The 24,978-nt window shown below is 47.7% G+C and overlaps 2 protein-coding genes across 13 annotated transcripts in view; one reads left to right on the top strand and one right to left on the bottom strand.

The window, feature by feature from the left end:
• The window catches only part of AATF (apoptosis antagonizing transcription factor), a 46,538-nt gene extending 29,168 nt beyond the window's left edge, over positions 1-17,370 (top strand). The window contains exons 10-13 of one of the 4 annotated variants that reach the window (XM_065646901.1): positions 1,561-1,641; positions 4,659-4,730; positions 16,380-16,479; positions 17,074-17,370. In XM_065646901.1, coding sequence (XP_065502973.1) covers positions 1,561-1,641; positions 4,659-4,730; positions 16,380-16,443 — 217 coding nt within the window. In that variant the 3' untranslated portion in view covers positions 16,444-16,479; positions 17,074-17,370. Of the gene's footprint in view, positions 1-1,560; positions 1,642-4,658; positions 4,731-9,882; positions 10,269-16,379 lie in introns of those variants that run through there. The other 3 variants (XM_065646900.1, XM_065646899.1, XM_065646898.1) reach the window with 3 other exon arrangements.
• Positions 17,371-18,857: 1,487 nt separating this feature from the next.
• Positions 18,858-24,978, bottom strand: part of ACACA (acetyl-CoA carboxylase alpha) — a 121,936-nt gene continuing 115,815 nt past the window's right edge. For 8 of the 9 annotated variants that reach the window (XM_065646888.1, XM_065646895.1, XM_065646894.1 and 5 more), the window contains 5 exons: positions 23,536-23,690; positions 23,078-23,248; positions 21,421-21,557; positions 21,224-21,346; positions 18,858-21,066 (listed from right to left, as the gene is read on the bottom strand). In XM_065646888.1, coding sequence (XP_065502960.1) covers positions 21,057-21,066; positions 21,224-21,346; positions 21,421-21,557; positions 23,078-23,248; positions 23,536-23,690 — 596 coding nt within the window. In that variant the 3' untranslated portion in view covers positions 18,858-21,056. Of the gene's footprint in view, positions 21,347-21,420; positions 21,558-23,077; positions 23,249-23,535; positions 23,691-24,978 lie in introns of all 9 variants that reach the window. The other variant, XM_065646896.1, reaches the window with a different exon arrangement.

Here is a 24,978-nt window from a genome sequence, read left to right as displayed (position 1 = left end):
GACTGCCCGCTGCTGAAATTTGGCATTTTCTCCTTATGAGCTCCAATTCGTCATTTAGGGGAGCAAACCTTCTGTTGGGAGATCAGTTAAAGCAATTTGTGTGTGTGCTCTCTCCCTCTTGTAAGAAAGGATACTACACAGTTAGAACAGTATCACAGGATGTTTCCTGCACGCAGAAGTAAAATATAATTCCATGCAAGGAAGCTCTTATTTCTTTGTTTAATTCTATAGTTAGAAAGTAAAGAATCTTCCAAATACCACTGAATGAACAGTGTACATTTAAATAGCCATGGGCTATAATTTACAAAAGCATAAAAGCAGAGAAAGGCTGAAAATGCTGGAATAGGGCTCTCCACTGAAAAAGTGCTGTGGGGATATGTGTATGGGGAGGGGGAGAAAATGCATGAGGAGATTTTGTGATGGTGAAATAACTTTTATCCTTGTAAAATATTACCCAAATTTTAGTGCAATGTGTCAAATTTATTTTGTGTATGTCTGGAGTATTATGGAAAGCTATTCACTATAATTTAACATGATATAGACAAAATTACATTTAAGTGGTGATTACATTGTACATTTATCTGACTTTACAATAAAATAGATTACAGTAATTAAGATTATATTAAGATTGCAGTAATTGGATTTTGCTAGATTTTTTTCCCTGATGTCGAGTTTTCATTGTATAAATCAGGTAAGATGATGCTCGTTTTTGTAAAAAAAATATTTATAACTAGTAGAAGTTTTCCCTTGCTGAAAACTTCTTTGACTTGATGAAGTTCTGTTTGAGGAGTTGAGCTAAATACGGTCGGGGATCAGACAGCACTTTCTGACAGCGTCGTTTTTCTTTTGTAGTTTTGTGTAGCACTATATAGAGCTTCTTGCTAGATTTGCCACGTTTAAGTCAGAGATGGTGGGGGGAGATACTCGCTTATAGTTTTCAATATACTTTGCAGGGAGGAAATAAATTCAGAGCATCTACTGCATCATGGTAATTCTGTTCATGAAGTTAGCAGAACCCAGCTCACTTAAAGAGTCGGTTTAGGGTGTGGCAGCCCATCTACTCTGTTACGGGCTTTCTGTATGCAAAACGGAAGTCATTCTAGTAATCAAGGCTGAAACAAAAAAAAGCAGTACCTGTAAAGACATTTTTTACAGATTTTAGCATATTTTGTAAAGATTTGTAGTTCTAAGCATTCTTTAAAACGTTCCATAATCAAGCAAGAATGAAAAACGGAGCCAAGCCTGTGGCCTCCAGGCGTTTCCCTGCAGGTAGAATGTTCTCCTGGCCAGCGACTGTCTCGTCAGGACCAGCAGGTCCGGGCTGCGTGTCCCAGTGTGGCTGGAGTCAGGAGAAACACCTGTCGTTAGATGCCGTGTTGGCGGAGTGGAGCAGTGCCACGGCACCTGAAGTTTCAGACTGGTTTTCCTGAGATTCTGATCTCCTCCTGTGTCAGTGTTAATGAGTGGAAGGGCTGGGAAGTGCCTTAGACCCCAGCACACCTGATGCTCCTTATCCTAGTGGCTCTAAAAGTTGTGTAACTGTCGTTCTGCATTCCTCAGGCAGTGGCTGGCCATCCAGAAGTTGCGAAGCAAAATAAAGAAGAAAGTAGACAGAAAAGCCAGTAAAGGAAGGAGAATCCGGTGAGTGACAGCTTCTGCAAGAAGTTCTGTTTTTGCCAAATAAAGTCTGACTGCACTGGGGTGGCTCCGGGGTGCATCAATAGGCTTATTGGTGCATTTTAGGGCAAGACACCTTGGTCTGGGGCATCCCCTGGGGAATCTTAATGTCCTTTGGGCCCGGAATAAGGGCTTGGTTGGATGCAGCTTGTAAGCGTTGCCCCGATCAATCTTGGCGAGAGCGTTCATTGGTCTCAGAAAACACCAGCGAGAGGTGTTCAAATGTCTCTAAGCAATTCGGGGGCATAATTTCCTGTGAAAGCCAAGAAACGCCTCTTGTGCAATATATACTTGGCTGACTCAAACATGGACAGCAGCTCTGGGGGAAGATGTGCAGAAATGCCTCAGGGAGGTAGGTGTCTATTTCCCACTGACCGTCAGTTGGAATTTGGTGTCTAATCTCTCTTTATTTTGGTAAGTCCCACTGCAGCTTGCTTTAGCTTCAAAGCATTTCACATCCTGACTCCTGGATCACTAATTTGGGTTGATCTCTCCCGTTGCGTTTCCAGTGGAAGAACCTTCCACAGGGTATGGTGGAAAGGGAAACAGTCCACAGAGGACAGGGTTGGGTTTCTTTTCCCCTTTGCAGAGCAGATCTATTAGTCTCCCTGAGTTTAGCATGGCTGCGTGATTTGTGGAGGAGGAGGTGTTTGTGGCAGGGAGGCATGCTGAAAAGCTGCGCTGCTGCCTGAAAAATCTGCAACATTAACCACCCTTTTGTGAGTAAACTATAAATCCTGAGTTTAGATGGCATCTGATAGAAAGTCAGTGGAGTCAGTCTGGGTCAGGCCTGGCATAGCAATTTTTAAGATAGATGTCATAAGATAATTTATTAAAAGAGGGAAGAGCTACTTTGTTGGCCTGAAAAGCCTATAATTATTGACTATCAATATTCTTTTCTGTCAGCATCACACATAATTGGATATATTCATGATTCAGTCAAAACTACTGACAACATCACACAACTGAGTCAAACTCATAAACCTCCAGGAATAATGGGCAAGTCTCATTGTGTGAATCTGCGCTTCAGCATTCCTGAGAGATCAGCTATCTCGCCAAGTCAATTGCCTCTTAGATCTTAGGTGCCTTTTTTTTTTTTTCTTCTTTAAGTAAAAGTTGCACTGACCCTGCAGGGAGAATATCAATAAAAGAAAAAAGTGTCATTATCTGTGGTTAGGATTAACATGCAGTTAAGCTCCAGCATTTTTTTAGAATAGTCCAGTAAAGCATGCATGAGTGTTTTTAAATAGTTGTTTCTTCCACTGAGAGACTCTGTCACCCCAAGCAGGTCGCTTACCCTCTGTTCTTTTTTTTTTCCTTCTCTAAAATGGGGGAGCAGTGCTTAGATTTGTTTTCCTGAAGGACAGTGAGATCCTGGAGAGCAAAGTATTTAACACCAAGTTTCATCTCTGTCCGTAATTCTTCCTTTTTAGCAATCTGTTAGCAAACCTTCAATATTATAGCATGTTCAGCTGAAATGTGCTAGTTTATTGTATGGCCTGAGGATCTTCAGGTGCCTTCAAAAGCTGTCGATCTTCCATGAGTTACGTGTCCCCTTCACAGACAGGGAAATTGGGGCACTAAGAGGGGAAGGGAGCTCATCCAAAAACTCCACAGTTGAACTTAAGAAAGCTGGTTCCTAGAACTATCTGCCCCTCCCTAGGACGTGCCTTTTCTTGAGGCAGATCTGGAGGAGCAAGATGTGCACGAACATATTGTTCATGTCAGCGGTGCCTGGTCCTGTGCTTCTGCAACACGGGATGTCTCTGTGAATGAAATTAAATATTTTATATCTGCTAGACTGGGATTTTTAAAGTCCTGATTTAAAACATGTGTGGGGCAGAGACTAGATCGTGCAGAGAAGCCCTTGTGTGTGTGCTGTGCCTGACGAGCCATTCGGAAACAGGCTTGTGAGCTAAAAGTCCCCTCGAGGGAACGTTCCTGCATAAGCAAACGAAAGGGAGTGCAGAGGTGACAGAGTGGAAAGGTGATTCTGGGCAAACGCTTGTGAATCCTTTTGCCTGCTATTTGCCAAGCTCTAAAAATAGCAGCAGCTCGGATAAAACATTTCAGGCGTGGGTGGGCAGCGTGGCAGTGTGCACCAAAAGCCACAGGTTTGGAATCCTCTGCCCTCAGACACTAGGGTTTAAAGCCACCTGTCCATTCTGAGTTTTCTGTTAAATTTTATGTCAGGTCCTTGAATAGAAGTCATGAAATCTACTGCACGTCCGTAGCCCAGTTTGGAAAGCGGGAAGGGGATCCCATATCTGGAGCTCGCAGCAGTATTTTGGTGGATCAGAAGCTGAGACAGATGCAGCGCTGCATCCCCTTGGATGTGCACCATCCCTTCTTTGCACAGATCTTTTCCCTGTCTCCTCCTTTGCTTGTTTTTACGTGCTCTACTTGTAAGTTTTTCGGGGTAGGACTTTCCAACTGCGGGTATGGCCAGCGGAGGGGGACTTTGGAATCCTTTAGGGCCGTAGATACCACAGAGCAAGGAAAAAGGGATAGCAGATGGATGCCTGAGCAGGTCTGGTGCTCCGACGCTTCTGCTGCCTGCGGCGGGCTCTCTGGGCACAAACTCCAGGAGGTGATTAAGACACCAGCCGAACGGAAGGCTAAAAGGAGTTCTTGTTTCTCTGTCTCTGACTTCCAAGGGTTGTCTGTCTGGGAGTCTGATTAGGTACTCGCACACAATTAGTGGATGCTGCATGTCCTCTTTCTAGCCGTGATAAAAAAGGATTCACTTGCTATTCAGTTCATTGTATCATCTGATTATTCTCCTGTCCATGTTATAAGAAAGGAGGAGGAGGGAGGGGAGGGGGAATTGCCAGCTACAACTAGTGACTCATTAGTTATCAGCCACTAGGAAAGGCAGTGCTTTGCATTTCAGGGACTGGTCTGTCTCTAGTCAAGCAGCAACATTTCCTTTTCATTAATAGTTACTAATGTGCCGCCTGCTTATTTCCTGCACTATTCAGGTACCATGTCCATAGCAAGCTGGTGAGCTTCATGGCACCTATTGACCACTGTACAATGAATGATGATGCCAGGTGAGTAACAGATTAATTATGTTTCTCAAATGGCTTCATGACAGCATGATATTGACCTGTTCTTCAGTCTGTCGCCCCCTCCATTTCTTCTTATCAGTTAACCATTTGTCACTGGCATCATAGCCTGGGTGTCTTGGTCACATCTGTCCTGGCAGTCTGGCTGAGCTTTCACTCTGTAATTACTGTGACACCAAACAAGAAATTTTCATAAATCTCGGCACCTAAATTTTGATTCCTGCTTTAAAACTCCTCTGATTTTGAAATTTTCTAGTTTTATGGAATTATTTTGGAAGTACACAACTAAGTTACCTGGCATCTTCAGGTATCATGGAAACACACAAAGAACTTGTCTTTTAGCAGGAATGGCAACTGTTTTAAATTCTGTTTGTTATAGTATGCATTTTCTTAGATCAGTTAGTCAAGATTTCACTCAAGACCTAAATGTTGTTTGTGTTTTTGTCTATTTAAAGAGTGAAGAATTGTATTGAAGGCTATAATGTTTTAATATGCTAATTAGTAAAGAAATATCAATGAAGTTTTGTGTATAGTTATGGTATAGTTTTTCTACACATACACACGTATTTTTTAAGTATTACATTTTTAAACTAAATCTCAAAATGCTGAGCTCTTTGCGGGAAGGCAGTGGAATAATTTTTCCAGTGAATGGATGTAGAAGGCTTGAGAAACATCTTTCCCCTGGGTTGTAGAACATGTTTGTGCTTTGTGAGAGAGAGAGGTCATTTGTCTGTTTGTGAAATGGAAACCAAATACCTGCTGTTCTTCTACTGTTGCCTTTTGGGCTATTGCGCAGACTTCTTGGGTGAGAGCTCTCCAGTAAGCTGGCACTAAGACGCTTTGTGTCCATACTAAGACCTGTGCTGCTTCATCCTGCACCTTTCCTAGTAGAGTCGTACCATCCTGTAGAAACGCTTCTGGGATGTACTGCTCATTCCTCACATCTTTCTGTCTGAGAGCAATTAACAGGTGGTATGTGTGTGTTTATACCATATTCATTAATAATATGTATGACTCTAATATTTCTCCATCTCAGTATTACGTCCAGTTGACTGGTTGCTACTTATGCTTTGAGAATTGCAGATGAGGTTGGGGTGTCTGTCATTTTTTGCGTGTGCTCCATATTGCCCTGTCCTACAGGCTGTGCTCCAGCCCCAGATGAAGGCAAGCTCAGCTTGTGTGGCTGGGCGTGAGGGGGAAGAAGGTGAAAAAAAATAGAGAGACCGAGCCTAATAATCTAGGAGTTATCATACTATGTTTGCTGTCCCCAGAGGTGACATTACTTCCTCCTTCGCAGTCCACTGCGCTCACTTGCGTTCCAAAAGTTGCCCAGAAAATGCATCCTGTAAGCCAAAATCCTCAATGCAAACGTGAAGCGATCGCAACAGCTGCGGCAGTGGAGTCGTTCCGCACAGCAGCCTTCTTGGGCTTCACTTCATCTGGCTGCCGTCCCCATCATGGCAATTGCCCTGCTCGCCTCTTGGGAGGCACCGGAGTCCATCAGGAGCTGCAGGGGCTCTGCCGGCCCCTCGAAGCTATCCCAGCTGCTGGGATGCTATTGACGGTGCGCTGTGTCGCCGTACTTATCATTGCGGTAGGGACAGAGCGTTTGACATTTGGTTTACTGAAAGTGTCTCCTGGGGGTTTTCTCCGCATTCAGCGGGTTATTACATCGCTTGCATGTTTTACGGATTCTTCGGTGGCAGCAGCAGCTGCTGCTTATCGTCTGACTGCGGGAACTTATTTCCTGCATTAAGTTTATTAGTCACTTTGGAGGCTCGCCATACTTTCTGTTAATGGCCTTTTAGTCGCTTATCTCCTGGTGTTGCTTTAGCCGTCTAGAGCGAGACCGACGGCTGTTTGCACACCAGCAGGTGTGCCCGAGGGCCGCGTGCTGTGGGCAGCTGTGTCCCGTCCCGCCAGGACCCGGCCTTGGGCGGCCGCGGGACGTGGAGGGGGCGATGCGGGGAGCAGGCTGGGCAGGGTCTGCGCCCAGTTCTGCCGGTGACCTTGAACGGGTCGCTCTGTGTTTCTGTGCCCGATTCCCCTCTGTGCAGCGGAGGTCTGCCTTGGAGAAGTGCCTGTGAAAAACAGCGGTGTAGTAACAGTAGTAGCATTATTTCATTTTTTAACGTACATAGGGCAGCTTTTGTTTTGGACAAGAGACAGATACACAGATAGAAGTCTAAGGTTTCCTCACTGTTTGCCAAATGCCTGCTGGTTAACACAAAGGTTTCTCTGCAGCTTCCTCCCCACGGGATGTGCTTTGGCATTGTTTAGTCCTAATGTTGAGCTTAAATTTCCCTCTGCTGTAATTTAGGCCTGTTATTTCTTGTCCTGTTCAATGTGGGCTTTAGGATCAGATTCTTTTTTCCTCTTTGCAGCAGCCCTCCCATATCTGGGTGGGCATTCTTGCTTTGCACGCTGAAAACCTGGGTGTTATTTAGCTTAGCTTCCTTCTTTTCCTCCCTAGTTTACACCATTTGTGTTTGCATCCAGACGTGAAACATATTCAAAATATTGGAGTGGCCAGTGTCTGAAAATTAGGCCTCTCTAGGTGTTTTGGTTCAGCACTCTCAAAATGAAGATATCTGCTGCTATCAGTCGTTTTTTCAAAAATCACAGCCATTCTCTAGAGGTCACTTCGCATCCCTGTTTGAAATGCCCCTGCACTTGCCATGGGCAGTAATACCTCTCTAGCAGCACAAGCACCGGACAAGGCAAGAAGAATTCAACATCTGTTTTAAACTGCAGGTGAATTAAAATGAAAGGACCAGGCCTGTACGCATGAGAGGGAAGCAGTAATGATAACCGCTTTCCTTTGTGACAGAAGAAGGTAATTTTATTGTTTGCAAGTGTGAATTACTAGATTGAAAATGCAAGTATACACTTCACAGTGATGTGATCGTGCTCTGAGCCATTTTTTTTTCTGGTCAGGCACTTAAAAGGCATGACCCCAAAATAAATACATATCTGAACACCAAGGCTCTCTGTTTTAAAGTGTCAGTGAGCTGTATATGAAAAATGGTTGTAGAAACGGAGCTGGCGGAGCATTCCCCTTAAGTTCTACTAGTAGCTACAGTGGCAGGGAGATACCTGGAAAATGCCAGTAAATAAATATGCATATGGAGATGTGGATGGGCAGAAGCTGGAGGGGTATTTAATTACTAATGCAGCCTAGGAATACATGTGGGGCCTGATTCTCCTGTACGTTTAAGCTATTTTACACTACTCTGGCTGTGCAGAGAGACCTTAAAATAGTGCAAGGAACTGCTGGCGCTCACCTGAAAGTCCCTGTGTGGTGTTGTCGTGGCTGTGGGACACCCAGGACTTCTGGGGACCTGGCACATCAAGTTTATCACTCGCCACTGCTGCTGACTGGGGAAACAAAGAACAAAAATGCGTGTGAGGAGAAGCAGCCCCAGCGCTGCCCAGGGAAGGGATGAACAGTCACTCCAGAATTGTTTTACAGCCTGAATTTGAGAAAAGAAACGTACAAGTAGAGTAACTGCCTTTGTCAACATCACTGCCACCTTCTTTCTTATTCTTGCTGCTGGTTGGAATAATAGCATTTGTGCAGGCAATTAATCTTCCACTTGCCAGTTTTTCATGCACCCTACGCATGGGCATGGCTGTTTAACCTTGTGCTCACATATATTATGTTGTAATGTGTGGGACACTGGTGGCCTCGAGCCCTCCTCGGTTTTAACCCCTCTTTGGTAGTTTTTTAAAACATACACTGGAAAGTGATTTTTATGGTTATCTTGGGGTATATGTTTATAGACTTAAATACATTTATTGTACTCTTGGGCCCAGGTTTTTCTAATCGGTCCAAGGTCATTGCTGTGTAAATGGGCCTGCCCTAAGACGAGGGGCCTGAGGGCAAAAGCTTGAACATAGGTGCACTGTGATGGTTGTCCAGAGTTTGGGCAAGAATTACCCAGGGTTAGAACAGGGCTGATCACCCCCTGGTTGTGATTTCACCTGGGTTTGAGGGTGACACGGCGTGGGTGCCAGTTCTTCCCTTGAAATACGCTTTTCCTCCAGCCTGGTTGTGGCAAGGTCAGGTAAAGTCTGTGTTCCTGGGAAGAGCTGTGTGTGGATTTAGGGTTTTTTATATCTCTCTGTCAGCTTTGATATATAGATCTTCAGATCTCTGCACTGTACTTGTGTGCGTGGAACAGAGACTAAACACAGACACTTTCAAAAAAAGGGATAATATCAAATTACTGCTAAGTTTGATGAACATCATTATTTCTCCTCTGGAGGACGGTGACTTGCATGAGAGACGTTCTTTAAGGAAAGAGATTTTAGGTCTCAACACCTTTATCTCCCAAGACGACTCAGGTTATTCTGACAGGTAAAACAAGATTGTGCAAATATGCAACAGTGATCTAATCGGCTGGAACAACAGCAATATTTTAACTGGCGCTACCTTTTAACAGCATCATTAAGGGCTCTCATTACTCTTTTATTAGAGGCTCACTCTGTTTCTTATCAGATTACAGAATGAACATAACTTATGGCACTGATTTGATCTCTTGTTAAAGAGGATTACAGCTTTGCATTAACTTGGATTGACACGGTTTATAATTTGCTGTTGATACACATGCTGGCGGTGTCGCATGTTTGACCCCCTCCCCACAGCACGGCTGAGGAAAGGACACCCATACATCATCATTAAAGATGGCACCGGCGCAGGAACGGGAGGCAAAAGGAGGCTTTTCTGCAGTAAAGTCAGGCAGGACAAAAGAGACATGTTCTCAAGTGCGAGCTGGAATTCTAACCGGGGATTTCTGGGTGAACGTGGGAGAGAATATATCGGCTTTTAGATAGGTTGCTTTTTACCTCGGCAAAAGGTTCTTCTTTATGGAGAAGGACTTTGCATCTGCTATGAGCCAAATTAGAGGGAAGAAGATGGCAGTAATGGGACTGTGTCAAATGATGGGGTTTCACAGAAACCCTTTAGGAGCCGGGGACATTCCCCTGCTCTCCTCACCGCTGTGATTGTCACCAGTTAGTGAACTGGTCGCTGCCTTTGGGCGGCATTGATCACACACCACCAGCCGATGGTTTAGCCCGATAACCTCTTTGCCTGCGGTGGAAGTGACTTTATTGTCATGTCCCTGGTTTGTAGGAACCTGCACAGTCCCGTTGGCCTCAGGTCGTGCTTGGTAGAGGAGCGTCCAGCCCACTCGTGTTCGTGCACGAGCAGACCAGCGCCTGCCGGGAAGGGGAATTAAGACACAGATTATCCAGCTGCCGGCGAGGTTTGGATTAGAGCATTTCCCGTGGATTCAGCCAGGAGTTTGTGTATTTTCCCAACCAGCATTCTCACTCTTGGACTTGGTGCTGTTGCTTTGTCACAGTGTGTCTTGCTGCAAGCAGAGGGGGGTACGTAGTGGGAAATCCTGGTATTAAAAGATTAATTTACTTATATGACATAAGAGTTTAATATTAAAAAAAAAAAGTTGGTGAGATACCAGCCTTTAACTTAGCTCACTTTGTACTTTGGGTATTAAAACACCACGAGACTGGATTACTGGAGGAATTTGGGCTCTGCAGCTGTCAATCCAGTACGTTCACCATGACAGAAGTCCCTGAAAGGAAGCAAAGCCCATATTTCTGGAAGAACTGAACCAGCAGCTTCTGTGCTGTGTAGCACAAACCTCAGTGACCGTGTCAGCGTGAGAAAAATTATATAGTTTATATAGGCACCACCTGGAAGAGAGGTTGTCCTGCTTTGTTTTGGGAAACAAAGGGGGTGGTGCTAAGGTGGAGGGCAGTCTGTCAGAGCGTGCTCTGGCGTTTTAGACAAACCTGGTGTTTCTGGCACAGGGCTGCGGGTGCAGGACAAGCTGCCAGCCTGGGCTCTGGGGTGCGGCGGGGACCCTCTCGTGTCCCTCCAGGCAGATGTGGGACCCTTGGGGACGGGATGGTGCTCAGCGTGGGGGGAGCCTTAGACCTGAGCTGTGCTGGGAACCCAGAAAAAACCCTGTGAAAATAAACCCGCTTGGCTTGGCTGGTGGTCCCGAGGCACCGCGGCTTCGGTGTCGTTCTGCCCTTTGTGTATCATTTTGTTTGGTGCGTTTTGTCCCCGTCACCTTTGACTCACCTTAGCAGTCAGCTCCTGTGGATGCACTTGAGTATCCCATATCGCTTTTAACCAGAGTTGTTGGAAGGGCTGCTGTTTGAACAAGGAGTTTTTTGTGTGTTTTGTAGCTGGCAGGAGTGAAGTGGTGTGTACGTGACCCCGGTTACTGCCAATGGGCTGAAATCATCGTGTCCCAACATTTGATGTTTGACATCCCTAGTAGGAAGACAGACGCCTCTGTTATGGAAATTTCCTTTTTAAAGGGAAAAAAAAATAACCTGTTAAGAGCTGCGAGATGATTTGTCGTCCTTCCTATGTGAGACAATTTGTCTTCTCCTGCATCAAATCTGTTATAAAACAGGCAAGCTGTGAAAGAGGGAAATCATCCTAGGAATATGGGATGTTAAGGTACACAAAGAATGGCCCCTCCGTGCGGCTGTGTGCACGTCTGCGCAGGGCACTTGCACACGCGGCATTACAGCGGCTGCTCTGCTCAAATACCCATCCAAAAACAGAGACTGAAAGAGCAACATTTTATGGATTTCATGGGGAAATGAAAGCTGCTGGAAAGCGTGCCAGCAGAGCAGGCTGGAGGTTTCTGAACCTCCCTGTGTTTTGCTACTTCTCCTGCCGCTTGTCCACATCTTTTATGCTTTGCGCTGTAAAAGCTCCTATGAAAACACGAACGCTATTGGGACCAAAATGAGGAGGAGAGAGGTGCCAACTCTGCTCCTGTTGATGTCCTGAGCTCAGGGCTGGTGACCAGGCTGTGTGCCTGTGTAAGGGGGAAATGTTCAGAACTGGTGACAGAGATCGCACCTGGGTCTGGTTAAATTTGGGGGACGGTACCCCGAGCAGCAGCCCTTCCATCCCTCTGATGTCCTCCCGCTCCCTGGATCCAGCCTCACAAAACGTCCAGAGTCCCTTTGTTTAGGGCAAGAACCAGCTTTCTGAAATACGTGTAAATCTTGTGCCTGGTCTCATGAGACACACCAGAGGTCACATGTCACCTTCCATAATTTAAAGCCGTGGGGCTAAAAGCATTTGCACAGACTCGAAGGACCCGATCCTGACCCGCCTGAGCGAGAGGGAATTGCGGCAGACCTTTCTGAATCTCCTTCGAGTGCCGGGCGCGGTGATGGGAGCCGTCTGGCTGCGTAATTTATAGCTGGAGTTGTGCGCTTCGATTTTGGGCCGTGGTGGGGAAGCGAGTGAGAGAGTGCCATCTCGTGGGGCTGCCTCTGGCCGGGAGCACGCATCGCACCTCACCGCATCACGTCTCACCGCATCGCATCTCATCACCGCATCGCACCTCACCGCATCACGTCTCACCGCATCGCATCTCATCACCGCATCGCACCTCACCGCATCGCATCGCACGCCGGCTGCCCCGCAGCCCTCTGCTCTGCCTGCCAGACCCCTCGCTTTGAAAGCTGTGGGTATTTTAATTCCGCTTTGGTGCTCACCGCTGCTTGTTTTGCTCCACGCCACCCACGGGCTTGTGGCTGCGGAAATACCGGAGTGGGGAGCGTGGGCTGGGAGGCGTGTGAATGCAGAGCCAGATCCCACACCCCACGTGCCGATTGAGGGTAACACCTTCGGCTAGAAATTGAGACATAAAGGGCTTCAGGTTGTTTTATCTTCCTGCTCTGCCTGCTGGACACTTAGTCATCTGAATGCCACACCACTGGGCAAAAGATTTCTTAGTATACAGGCAGAAAGTTTTCCTAGAAAGTGATCAGCCATCTGTTCCACAGCCAGATTCAGTTTCCATCAGGAGGCCTGTGTTTTTCCTCCTCCCTTTTTTCCTGGGTGTTCATGTTCTATCATTTGCCAGTTTTTGTGATGTAAAAATTCGTTGTCCCCAATGGAGGATGTCAGTAGGAATGGAGCAGGTACAGTTATTCCAGTACTGCTTGGGGCATATTCTAAATTATCTTTTTTTTTTTTTTTCTTTTTTTCTTTTTTCTCTTTTCCCCTGGAAGAAGAGAAGTAGTAAAGGTACATGGGAAAAGGTAGAGAAATTTGTTGGAGGATATTTTTACTAAAACAGCACAGCAGTGACTCATGCAGTATTGCTTTATTAATAACGCTCTTAATAAAAACCCACCAGAAACTGAATTTTCCCCCTTAAGAGTATTCTTCTACTAGTTTACAGAACTATATTTAAAAAAAAAAAAAAAAAACGTAAAATGACTATAAAACTTTGTGGGTGGCTGTGGAGCGGGAAGGGGCGAGTGCTGGGCACCCGCTCTGCCTTCGGCATCAGCTCACAAGAAACGCATAAATAATTAAGCCAAGGTACTTACACACACATGTTTTATGGCAAATGGCTGTGTGGTTCGTGATCATTTTTTCCAGAAACAGGTTTTATGATAATATAGTAAAAATATTAAATTAGAAAATGCCTCACTAAGGGTGATAAAACCTTACTACAGTGGAAATAGGTAATTATCCCCTCTACAGCCTAAATGACAGTTTAAAAGAAATAAAAATGTTAGTGCTCATTACCTGCTTTTGTAGGTTGCAATAAAGGGTAAGTTAAATTTTAATTCAAGGAAGACCCCTGTATCGACCTGCTTCTTGCACACTCTCCACCTGAGGTGTAAGTGCTGTTAATTACTCGTGTAGGTTATTCCTCAGCTCATTGCTGAGCCCGGTGCCTCTTTGTGCTAAAGTCACCTTTCCTTTGTCGGGAGGCTTGTTTCAACTCAGCGGCTCAAGTCTGATGCTTCATATATGTGGGTGGAGGAGAGGAATTTTATATTTTTTAACCAAAATCCAAGTTCATTATGCGTAGCCTTAAGGGGGCTGAAAGTATTAAAATCCACACTTACCCTGGTGAATTGAAACAGAGACAAGGTTAAACCTGGAGGATTGATGAGTTTTACTCTCTGCATGGTTAAATCCTGCTGAGAGGAGATGCTGCAGAAGAAAGGGAGCCTGGGTGATGGGAAGAGGAAAGAAAAGGTTGGATTATTATTTTTTTGTTAGCAGGGTAAAATATTTGTTCTGTTTCAGGGGTGGTGGGGTTACCTGATTTCGTCCTTCCATCGCTCCCTGCCAGAGCGTCTGCCCTTGCCATGGTATTATCCAAACTCCAATTTTTACTTCAAGGGGGGTTGCCGGTGTCGTGCCCAGGAGGACGGGAGCCATGGAGCACTGGGGCCTGCCTGCACCCCTGTTTATTTAAAATCAGTAGGACTGGAGCAAAATGAGCATCCATCCCTGCACTCTTGTACCCATCAGAAGACTGTCGAAAACCAGAAATGAAGACAAAAACCTGCGTTCACGTGGTGGAGGCAGCGGAGCCAACGGGGCGCGGTGTGTTCTGGCGAGCAGGCGCCGTGTCTGCGGAGCCGCGGGAGGAACCAGGGCTGAGCGCTGCAGGGCTCGGGTGTTCGGAACCAAACCCGCGGGAGCTGCCGAGCGCAGGACACGGGGAGGCCGTGGCGTCCCTTAGCAGTGGGACGGGAGGGAGCCCGTCTGCGAGGGCCGTGTCACTGAACAGCTGAGAATCCAACGTGTCTGGTTGGTGCCCGTGCGCAGCACGTGCGCTGAAACACACAAACCGCGGGGGCTGCGCAGACGAGAGGCTGCGAGCCCCGAGCATCCCCCGCTGGAAGGGAGAATGGAAAGAAGCCCAAGAGGAGCTGTGAGACGCTGCTGGGGGGTTCTTGGCAGAGCTGCTTTCCCCCGACACGAGAGCCAGCGGGGTGGAGGTTGTCACTGTCACCTCCCGGGGCCACACACCCCTGCAGCTGCACCTGCGGGCTGGAAACAGCAAAGGGTGTGTTGGTGTTGGCACTTACCTTGCACAGATTTTCCTTGATGCAGTTAAGTCGTCTTATTTAAAAGAAGTCATATACCAGGGAGAGAGAAGAAATCAAGAAACAGGTGATGATGATTCGCTGGAAGTTTGTCAGCTTTGCCCACCTGAGTGTGAAACCATCTTCTACCAAAACACGAGTTCCAGCGTTTCCCTCTGTGCTCCCAGCGCGTGGACTCTGCGTGGGACAGGACGGCTGTGAGTGCCCAGAGCGTCACCGAGCTCGGACACGTCGCAACGTCCCTGTTGGCAGCACTGCCGCTCGCCATCTGATTTCTCTGTTAAAACAGCAAAAGTGAGTCACGTTTATCAGTTAATAGTCAGGAAAGATGGAAAATGTTGTAGGTTTAAGACATTCCTCTATCTCCTTTTTTTTTCTTTCAAGGTTCAAAGTTTCCAGGTTTTCAAGTATCAGTCCTGTTTTCCAGAAGTGTTTTGATTTTGCGTTTGTGTTAAACTTGCCGAAAGCCGCGGGCACGTACCTGGTTCAACACAGAAACCGTGGTTGCGGTTCTGTAGTCTCTGCTGAGCTCTGCACACAAAACACGGCATCAACCATTCTGTTGGGTGAGGAGACACATCCCTCGCCACAGACTCCTTTTCTGAGGGAAGAGCAGCTGATTGCTTAATTAGCTTCTAGATTAAAATTAACTTCAGGTGAATTAGAAAGGTTTCTTGTCTCAGTGTATGTCTGTCCATCCTCCTGCATTGCTGGCACGGATTCTTCGTTCCTCGTCTTCCTGGGATCAACGGCCGGCGTTTTTCCGCTGTCGCTGAACTTCGCAGGTCCCTGTTCCGCGCTGGCAGGTTCTGTTCTCCGGTGACGGGGCTGTGGGCACTTTTCCAACCAGGTGCCGTATTTTCTTGCCCGGGGAGGAGCGAAGCGGCGCCCGTTGTGGTGTTGGCTGGGGAGGCAGCCAGAGCCCAGTGTCGCTGTCAGGTCTGGGTTTCATCCTTTCGGGCCGTATTTTACTCGTTCCCAAGCAGTGAAATCTCTTTTCTCTGCCTGGCCTGACAGTTTTCTTGGCCCAGCGCCTGCAGCAGCTGCTGTCCCAGGCAAGTGTAGAAAAATAAGGCTTTTTCCTTGATTTCCAGAAATGTGTGGTTTTAAAAAGAATGTGCTTTCCCCCCCACCTCTCTTAAGTTACTTCGATTTAAAAATTAAAGCTAAATAAGACCAGCCCACTTTTTTTTTTTTTTTAATTTTTTTTTTTTTTTTTTTTAAGGGGAAACTTGTTCCTGTTATCAGAATTGCTGCATATGTGATATTAATTGCAATCTTGTTGCTGGGTCATTTTCATTGTTTTTCAAGTACCATCAAGTCCAAGAAAACATATGAAAACTAAATTATAGTCCTACATAGACTGTCTGATTGAATCCTCCTTATGGCTCTGTGGTCTCATACATCCTATTAAAATATTCAATCTTGTTTTCTTACTTGAAGAGCCTGTCTGTAAAGGGCAAACTTATAGAAACCCTCATTCTCTAGAGAGATGGTGTCCAGCCACACTGAAATATTTACAGATTTCTGTACTGCGTGTGATTGGTCTTATGCAAGTTCTCCCCTTTGCCTGTATTTATTAATATTGTTGAATGCATTTTTAATTATACAAAGCCTTTTAAGGAGTGGATGGTTTTGCCGGCAGCCTCTTGCTTCCATTTGAACCTCAAAAAGTAACTTTTCTCTCTTCTTCCTTCCTTTTTTCCCCAGGACGGAACTTTATCGGTCGCTATTTGGAAAAACGGCGAGTCCCGAAGAACTCGAGCAGAATTAGCACCAGGACTGAAGCTGCCCAGGAGCACCGAACAAGGTCTCTCCAAGGTTTGCTCCTAAAAAAACCCACCTCCCGCAGGAACTTCACCCGCGGTTCCTGCTGAACCCCACGCTTTTTAGAGAAGGTTTGGGGTCGGCATTGAGCTTGGCCTGGCGCCCTCCGCTCTGGCTTTAGAACGAACACTGCTTTCTCCCAAACACAATCCATTTTTAAGTTTTCTCTGTGAATTCCTGACCTTGATTTTGCAGTCTGCTCAGCACCGGCAGTTCTGCTGGGGGAGGGACACGGGACCACCCGCCCTCCGCAATCAGGTCACCCACGCTTGTGTTCAATCCTGAGGGATATTTTATTTGGGGGATTGAGGGTGGGGTTTAAACGTGCTGTTCTGGTTGTGGGCTGCACATCTGTAATGTGTGACTTTATTTTTTTTTTTCACTGAGTCAAGAGGATTTAAATGTCATTTACATAATTAACATGGCCTTAAAGCAGAGAAAAGGTGCTGTCCCTTGCAACCAGCGCTCCCGGCTCCCACTTCTGAGCACAGGGACGGTGACTGAGGGGTGGTGAGCACAGCATGGGGCTACGGCTGCGGATATTTCTGTAATTAGAATGTATTGGTGAATTTTTCAGTCCCATACGCTTCTATTTCTGCTGATCATGACTGAGCCGTCCTGGCTTCCCCATCACCACAACGTGCTGGTGCAGGATGTGGCACGAGTGTAAAACTGGCCAGAGATTGTTCACGTGAGAGGTTTGGTGGGGTTTTCATATCCAAAGGTCAGAAGCTGGAAATTAAATCCCCGTAAGGGGAATTTGTAGCCTGCTGTGATCAATCTGAAATGGAGGTTATCTTGCGTAAATAATATGTGCATATATATGTGTGTAACGTGGCCATTGCTTGTGACACATAAACTGCGCTGTCTTTGTTTTGTGTTTTGTGCAATCTAATTAAAATATTTTGTGAGCGGCCCGGCGAGGTGTGATCAGCGCAGAAAAGGTCCTGGCAGCCGCGGCCCCGCTCGGCCCCACCAGCAGCAAACGCCCAAAAACTCCCAAACTGGGGAGGTTTAAAACCGGAGCCGTGCGGGACCGGGGCAGAACCTGCACGCCCAGAGTCTAACGGTACCTGCTCTTATTGTCTGAGCAGCAGCAAAGCTGTGTGGTCTTCGAACATCATTAAAATCTCATGGTTTAATAACCACAATTCTGAAAGGCATCAAGGGGAGTAAATTAGCTGCTTCCCAAGTTGGTGCCGGTGGAATGGTTTCCCGCTGCTCCCGCTGTCAGGAGGAGCATTAAGGATGTTTAGCAGAAAGCACCACGGCTTTTTGGGGTTTGTTGTGCGGGGCTCGTGGTGCTGCCAGGATGTGTCCGCAGCACCAACCCGTCCGCATTTGACTTCTGTGTCCTCTAAAGTTGTAGCACCAGGGCTCTTGATTTTTTTTTTTTTTTTGAGAGCGAGCTGGGTGTTAAAAGGGTAATATGAAACACTTTAAATGTGATAACTTCTCATTGGTATTGTTTGAAGAGATAAGAGTCAAAGCCCTGCTAAGCATGCTTTTGAATGTACTTATCAGTGTTTAAGCAGGCTTTTCTCCCGCCGCCCCCCACCTGCGCAGGGTGGGATGCGGGGACACCCTGGGCCGGCAGCGGCTTCCGAGCTCCCGCTCCATGCGCTGACCTTGGCAGGACGGGCAGCGCTTCGTCCCGGCCCCAGCTGAACGTGCCGCAGGAAAAGCGCATTCGGTGTCGTCCCCGGAGGCTCCGGCGGTGGCACCTGCGCCAGGTCCCGCCCGTCCCCGGCAGCTCCAGGTACCGCGGGTGCCACTTCGTAAGGGCACAGATAACCAGGGTGATTTCCACTGTATTTTCCTAATGCTGCCAATTAACAGCAAGTGTGATAGTTATTTCCCCCCCAATAGAATATTAATTCTTTCTTAATTCATGATACAGCTGCTAATTAGTACCTACACAAACGGGCATTATACCTTTGCAAAACATTGCACAGCAACCAGAAGGTGTGTTGGGGAATTACATGTGCGATGGGGGGACAGAGGGTCGTGTTAAATCCTCTCCCCCCAACCCCACAATAGCAAAGAATTTCAACTTTCAGACAAACAACTTCATTTACAAGTGTGTCTCTAATTAGCTGCAGAATTAGTAAAGCAGAGTTTTCCCCCCATAGATCGGCCAAACCCCTGAGGGAGGCTGTGGAATAGAGAGAATCGCATTTCCAATTATTTTGTTGAATTGCTAATTTAGTTATTGTGCCTGGCGTAATTGTGATGGGTATTGGGTGTGCAATTCAATTTGTTTTAAATATTTGTGGGAAGGCTGATCAGTAATGGAGCTGACCTATTTCATGGCCCAAATTGAGAGAAGAGACTAAAACAAAAAACAGCTACAAAGCCACAGTTTGTCTCAGTTTTTATTTTGATGTCTCTCATCCCTCTTAAGACTGTTGATGCAACAAAAGGTTTACATTAAAAGATGATGGCACTTTGATCTTGGGCTTTTGAGAGCTTACAGCTTTGGTACTTCTTTTCTTGGCATTTTTTAATATGTAGATATTTTAGGCTAAAGAGTTTTAAATGCGTTTCTGGAGTTCAGTAGGGTCTGTCCCCTCACACCCTCCCCCAATTAGATTATGGTTCTTAAGGTGATTTAGATTTTTAACCGTGAGGGTTCTGGTTTGAGAGATGTGTGAATAAAATAACTGCTGGAGTTGTGTTTGCTTAACATGGTTCGATTTGACACGTCACATCAAAACTCACCTTTAACGTGGGCTCCGGGGAGCAGGGGACGCTCCCCGGGACAAGGGTGACAGATTTCCACTCCCAGCAACAGCGCTGTCATTCATTCTTTTTATTAAAAGAAATTGAGGTAAGTGAAATACTTCAGCACCAGCGAGAACCGTCTGTACCGAGGGGGTTTCCCCGCAGCGCCCGCCGGGACCTCGGGGGACGCTGCCCCTGGGGCTCCTGCGCCTGGTGCTGGACTTGGATTTCAGACCCGCTCCACGGTCCCCAATGGCTGTTGTTTCGGAGCCACTTTACCCCTAACAAGTCGCCTGCGCCACGATGCCCCGAGCATCCTGCCTGGCGGAGACGCTGTCTGTCTGTCCTGCTGCAGCCCACACTGGCATAAGTAAAAGTATCTTTGGGGGTTGTTCAGGGGGCTCTAGTGGAAAAAAAAAAAAGCCTCTTAAACCAAATTCGGGTTCTTAACTATTAAGAAAAGCTCATCCCTGCCATGACAGAGCTCCGCTGGCTGCAGCTCCACCTCAGCGAGCGCTGGCACCACATGTGCAGACGGTAACGGTGCAGGTGCGAGGTACTGGCATCATCATTCTTTAATTCTCTCATAAAAACATGCCCTCCGATTCACTGTACTGAAAGAACTGTGAAATCCAAAACACTTTTAAGACAATCATTGGTGTCAGCTCTCCAGCACTCCTTAGACCAAGTTCCAGAACAGCATCTATGAATTAGGGGCTGACCCTCCAGAGTTCCAGCTTCCCTGTCTTTTATTATGGTCAGGAGGGCCACGAAAATAGAAGTAGTACAGCAATGAGCCCAGAAGCTGGGCCGGGGTCAGCCCGGGCAGCGCGGCTCAGCGCCGGCACCGCGGCCACCGCCAGCAGCCACCAAGACCACAACTCCAACTGGCTGCAAAGTCACTGCTGGGACGGGGAAAAAAACCAGCTGGTGCTAAGGAAGCGGATCACCAAAAACAACATCTATTTCGGTCTTTTTACCTGAATCCCTGCGGTTCCTTCCCCAGCCGCACACTGGGGCAGCCAGCGCAGGGGTTTTAGACTGAGATTTCCTTTTACAGCTGCAGCCCCATCGGGGTGTTTGATTCTGTCCTTTTCCCTCCTGTCTCCTGGCAGCTGTGTCCGCTTTCTGCTTCAGCTCTGCACTCCCATGAAAGGATCAGCACTTACACAATGGATATGCAACCGCGGGGCTGCCCGTGTCTGTTATCCCTCAAAATAAGTGGGGAGGGAAGAGGCTGAGCAGCTGAGTTTTGGTCTCCTCCTAGAAGGGCCTTTCACAGTTTACTGAGCTATTCTATAGCAATGGGGCGCAAAGGCAAAGCGAGTGGGGACTGAGCCCCCAAAATCCTGCCCCTGCCACCGTCCTGGGCAGCCCAGGAGCCTGCCCGGGCAGCCCTGGGTTAAATGTGGTTTTTCCTCTACTGCTCCATAACAAGACAAGACGTTTGAAATCCAAGTCCCCACCGGCTGACAGAGACGAGAGGCTGGTCCTTGTGGAGGGTCTGGGGCTCCCAGCCCGTCCTCGGCTGCAGCAACGTGCTCGGGGGGACGGTGGCACTTGTCAGCGCGAACCTGCTGCCAGGAGGGTGCAAAGAGAAGCAGGCGGGGACACGGGGATGTTAATTTAAACGAGGCCCCGCTTTGCTACGCCAAGAGCTCACGGTGCCGCAGCACCCGTCATTGCCTGGCAGCCCAACAGCCAAACGATGCATTGGTCCAGTCACGCTTCGTTAAATAAATAAGGTACAGTTAAGACAGCTGTAACTCAATTCCGCAGGCGCTTGTGTTTATACATTTTCCTCGTGTCTCTGGCCAAAGAACACACTTCCTCTGGTCAGTCTGATCTGAAAAAATAAAAATGTCACTCTTCCAGTGTTTCCCTGAGCCTCCTGTCTCGGTACAGTGGTCGCAGTCGAGCAGACAAAAGGCAATTCTGAGCTTCTTTTTTTTTTTATCTCCACTGTACCGGGCAGGGGGTGTGTGGGAAATCGATGCTCTTACGTTGAAGAAGGCGAGTCCATTGTGGAGAGGATCCGCACGATCTCGGCTCGCTGGGTGGGTGAGATGTGCTGGGTCATGTGCACGATGGAATCCATGGCAACCTCGGGATTGGCCTGGACCAGGCTGGGAAGAGGCGAGAGGGGGGTCAGCGAGCGCGGCCCCGACACCCGCGCCCAGCGCCGCGCCGCGCAGCTCACCTCCGGATCTGCTTCAGGATGTAGTCCCTCGAGATGTATTTGATGTTTTCATCCACAACTGAGCGAACTCCTTCTTCTTCCGTCAGCTGTTTCTCCAGCCACTCCACCAGGTCCTTGTTACTGTCCCATAAATACGCCTGTGAACAAACCACACGTGTCACCCGCTGTGCCCGCTTCTCACGCGCCATCCCCAAAAATTTAACTCGCAATTACTGGGGTAAAACATCTGCCTGGCAGCACGCTGTGTTTTTCCCCGGTGTGTGGCTTTTATTGACACAACTAACAATTAACAGAAGTCCAAAATGGATTGATTTCTTTTGCGTCTCCTTCTGGAGATGCACCTGAAGGGACCCTGAGTGCCCGTGACCTGGTGTCGGTGTCCCCAGTGACCACGGGATCCCTGATCACAGGTCGGGGTGTCCGCAGCCCTGCAAAGCCTTGGCAACAAACCCCTTTTTTCCTTTTGCAAGATCATTTCACCTGATATTTGCCAGGTAGTTGACTACATAATAATTCAGGAGTGTGGTAGACACCTAATAGCCTTCTCACTCCTCTCTTCTCCTCTCATTTTCTTTACAAATCATTTAAGAATCGTTTTGTTAATGGTTTCCGGAAAAGCAAGTACCGCCATTAGCACTCATTCATATTTATGTCATTTTATTTGGGTAATTAAACACAAAGCTCGTCATTTAAAGGTGCACTATCCTTCTCTGTTCTCACTAACAAAGTCCAGGTCAGAATGACAATGAGCTGGATGCGGCAGCGGCCGCCGCTCAGCCCTGAACCCCGGGATTGTCTTAGACCGGTGATGTCACTTCAACCTCAAGATTTTGCTTATTTCATTGTTTTTTTCCTTATTATTATTTTAAACTCGTCCGGTTTGGCTCCTGCCCCCACGCCAGCACCGCTCCGGCCCGGGAACCGGCCGGGAAGGGAAGGAGCCCCAAGAAGCCGCGTTGCAGCTGCAGAGCTGCAAAAAGCCAGATTTACCGAGAATCCCAAAGCTTTTCGTTTAGGAGAATATTTAATACTCTTATTAATCATTTTTAATCCGTTTGCTTTTAATTAAGAAACAGCATGATGCTCTCCTATCAACATATGCCAGGGAGCAGATTAATTGTGGCTTAAGATAACTCTCCTTGATTGGTGTAATGTATTAGCTAACGAGATGCCGCTTTTAAAGACGCTCAGACACCACCTTGGAAAGGCTGCTGCCCTCCAGAGAACACTGTCCCCTCTCTTCTGGAACCCCTGAGTGCTTGTGACTTAAAAAATAGAATAAAATAAATAAAATATTAAAAAATTATAATAGATAAAATAAAAAATTAAATTTAAAAAAAAAAATAAACCAAACCAATAAAATGCAAAATAATGCCTCGCTGTGCTGAGTGACCTGTTTGGCTTTGTAAGATGCTCAGATTTTCGCATCAATGGTGCTATGTGCTTGGGGAAAAAACCCCTGTTTTGCTTTTCTAGCCTGCTATAAAAAGGGTCCCCATAAAACAACTCCTGATCTGGAACCTTCCCCAGAAGTTCTTTTTCATCACTTAGAATGGTTTGGGACATTACAATTAAAAACCAGAGACCAAGCTCCACCTGGGGAGAACTTTGCTGAACTTGAGCCCAGGCCAGACCTGGTAAAACTGGTTTTATTTACCTTCACTGTCCCCTCGACTTCCACAAACCAGCGTCTCAGCATGGCCTGGATCTGCCCGTCGGTCAGCTCAGGGTTGGCGTCGTGGATCTTCCTCTTGACCACATCTTCGAGAAGAAGTCGTCTTAATCTCCAGTAGAAGAAGGTACGGGAAGTTTTCCAGTCTAGAATGTCCTGCCCGAGACGTAATTAGAGGAGGAGAAATGAATGAGGGACAACGTTCCTGAGTCCCAGGTTTAAACTGCAGCCCTGCCTGGTGAAGCCTTGAAAATGTGGGGTCAAAAACGGACGTGTTGGGTAAAAGTGCCGGCAAACATGAGGTGTTTGTGTTCTGGGACTGGAAAACAGCTGGCACATGGAGAGGTTTATTGCAGGCCCGTGCAGCTGGTCCCACCGGCCGCTGCCACGTCCCCGGTGTGGGACCCTCCCGCGGCGTCCCCGCGACGCTCGCTGACACTCACCGTTATGGCTCCTTTCTCCTGCATCCGCCCGGGCGTGTCGTGCAGGTCGGCGAACTGCATGGCGACCTGGTGGTAGATGGGGCTCAGGAATTCCTCCCGCTCCTTCAGCTTGGCCTCCAGCTCCTTGCGCTCGGCCGGGCTCAGCTCGGGGGTCCCTGCAACCGGCACACGCGTCAGGGCCGGGTCGCGCAGGGGCACGCGGGACCGGCGGCAGCTCCGGAGAGCGGAGACGTCTCCTGTTCCCGCGGACGGTGAAACCCAAACGGCGTTCGGCCACGGGAAGCACTAGAGCAGCAGCTCCCAGCAAGGACAAGCTGAGCCTCGAGTCAAGTCTACGTGTTCCAGCCCACATCTCCTGCCACCGACATTCAGGCGAGAGCTTCGAAGGAGCTTTCGCCATGGAAACTCTGTTCCATTTAAATGCCAATGAGCTGAGCCATCAATTGACATTTACTGCACTTCTAAAAAAGAATAATGTCCCAACATGCAGTTCATTTCGCAAGAAACACGGACAAGGTAAAACCAGCTACACGTTTTCCAGTTTTCCTGCAGGCTGGTTGCTGCCAGCAGCACTTGGAGCCGCCGCCTCGCCAGGGAAAACACAAATTGCACGAGACGCCCAAACCGCTCGTGTTCAGTGCGCAGCGATGGGCGCGCCATCCGTCTCACCCCTGGACCACCATGGTGGGCACAAACAAAACTGTGTTGAGAAGACCGTGGCCTATGGACTTCATTATGTATTTATTTCGTTTATTTTGAGCTCAGACAAAAGCCCAGGTCAATAAGCACAACTCTCCCTGCTCCTGCTGTAATTGACACCAGTTTGGTGCCGGCCCGCAGCAGGTCGGTGATTCACCAGCGCGGAGCAGCGGTCCCTGGGCAGGGTTGGCTGTTTAGAACCCATCTGGTTCAGTTTAAGCAAAGACTGCGCTTTGAGACAGATCACGTGCAACTGGACGTTCTGCTGAACCACGCCGGTTTTTACCAGCGGGAGCTCCGTCCCCGCTGCGTCCCATCGCAGAGCCCTGCGGCGCCCGCGCTGGGGACCCGGCCCTGCTCACCCCGCTGCTCTTCTCATACGGGCCCACTACCCATGTTTTGCTTTCCTTCCAGTTTCTCTTCCAAGTCAGAACAGGTTTGAACACACGCACACACATTTCCAAGGCACAGACCAGCCACACAGTGAATCTTCCCAGGGAAGGAATGTTTTCGTGTGCCCACCATTATAAATGTTACCTAACCTTCCGAACACTAGTAAGAAGGTTTTAATTAAGAGAAGCTACTCTTAGAACCTTCAGAATAAAAAATTCTCTGTATTTATCCACGTTGAATTCCCAGTTCCAACGGCGGCGCCTGTGCTCGTGTTGTGGCGCCGCGGAGCGCGGCCAAGCCAGCCAGGCCCAGGAATGATTTAGGTGAGATTAACAAATATGTCAATGTCTA

Source organism: Caloenas nicobarica, chromosome 17, assembly GCF_036013445.1.
Source record: "Caloenas nicobarica isolate bCalNic1 chromosome 17, bCalNic1.hap1, whole genome shotgun sequence".
In the NCBI taxonomy this organism is placed as follows: Eukaryota; Metazoa; Chordata; class Aves; order Columbiformes; family Columbidae; genus Caloenas; species Caloenas nicobarica.
This window is presented reverse-complemented; position numbering and strand designations above follow the sequence as displayed.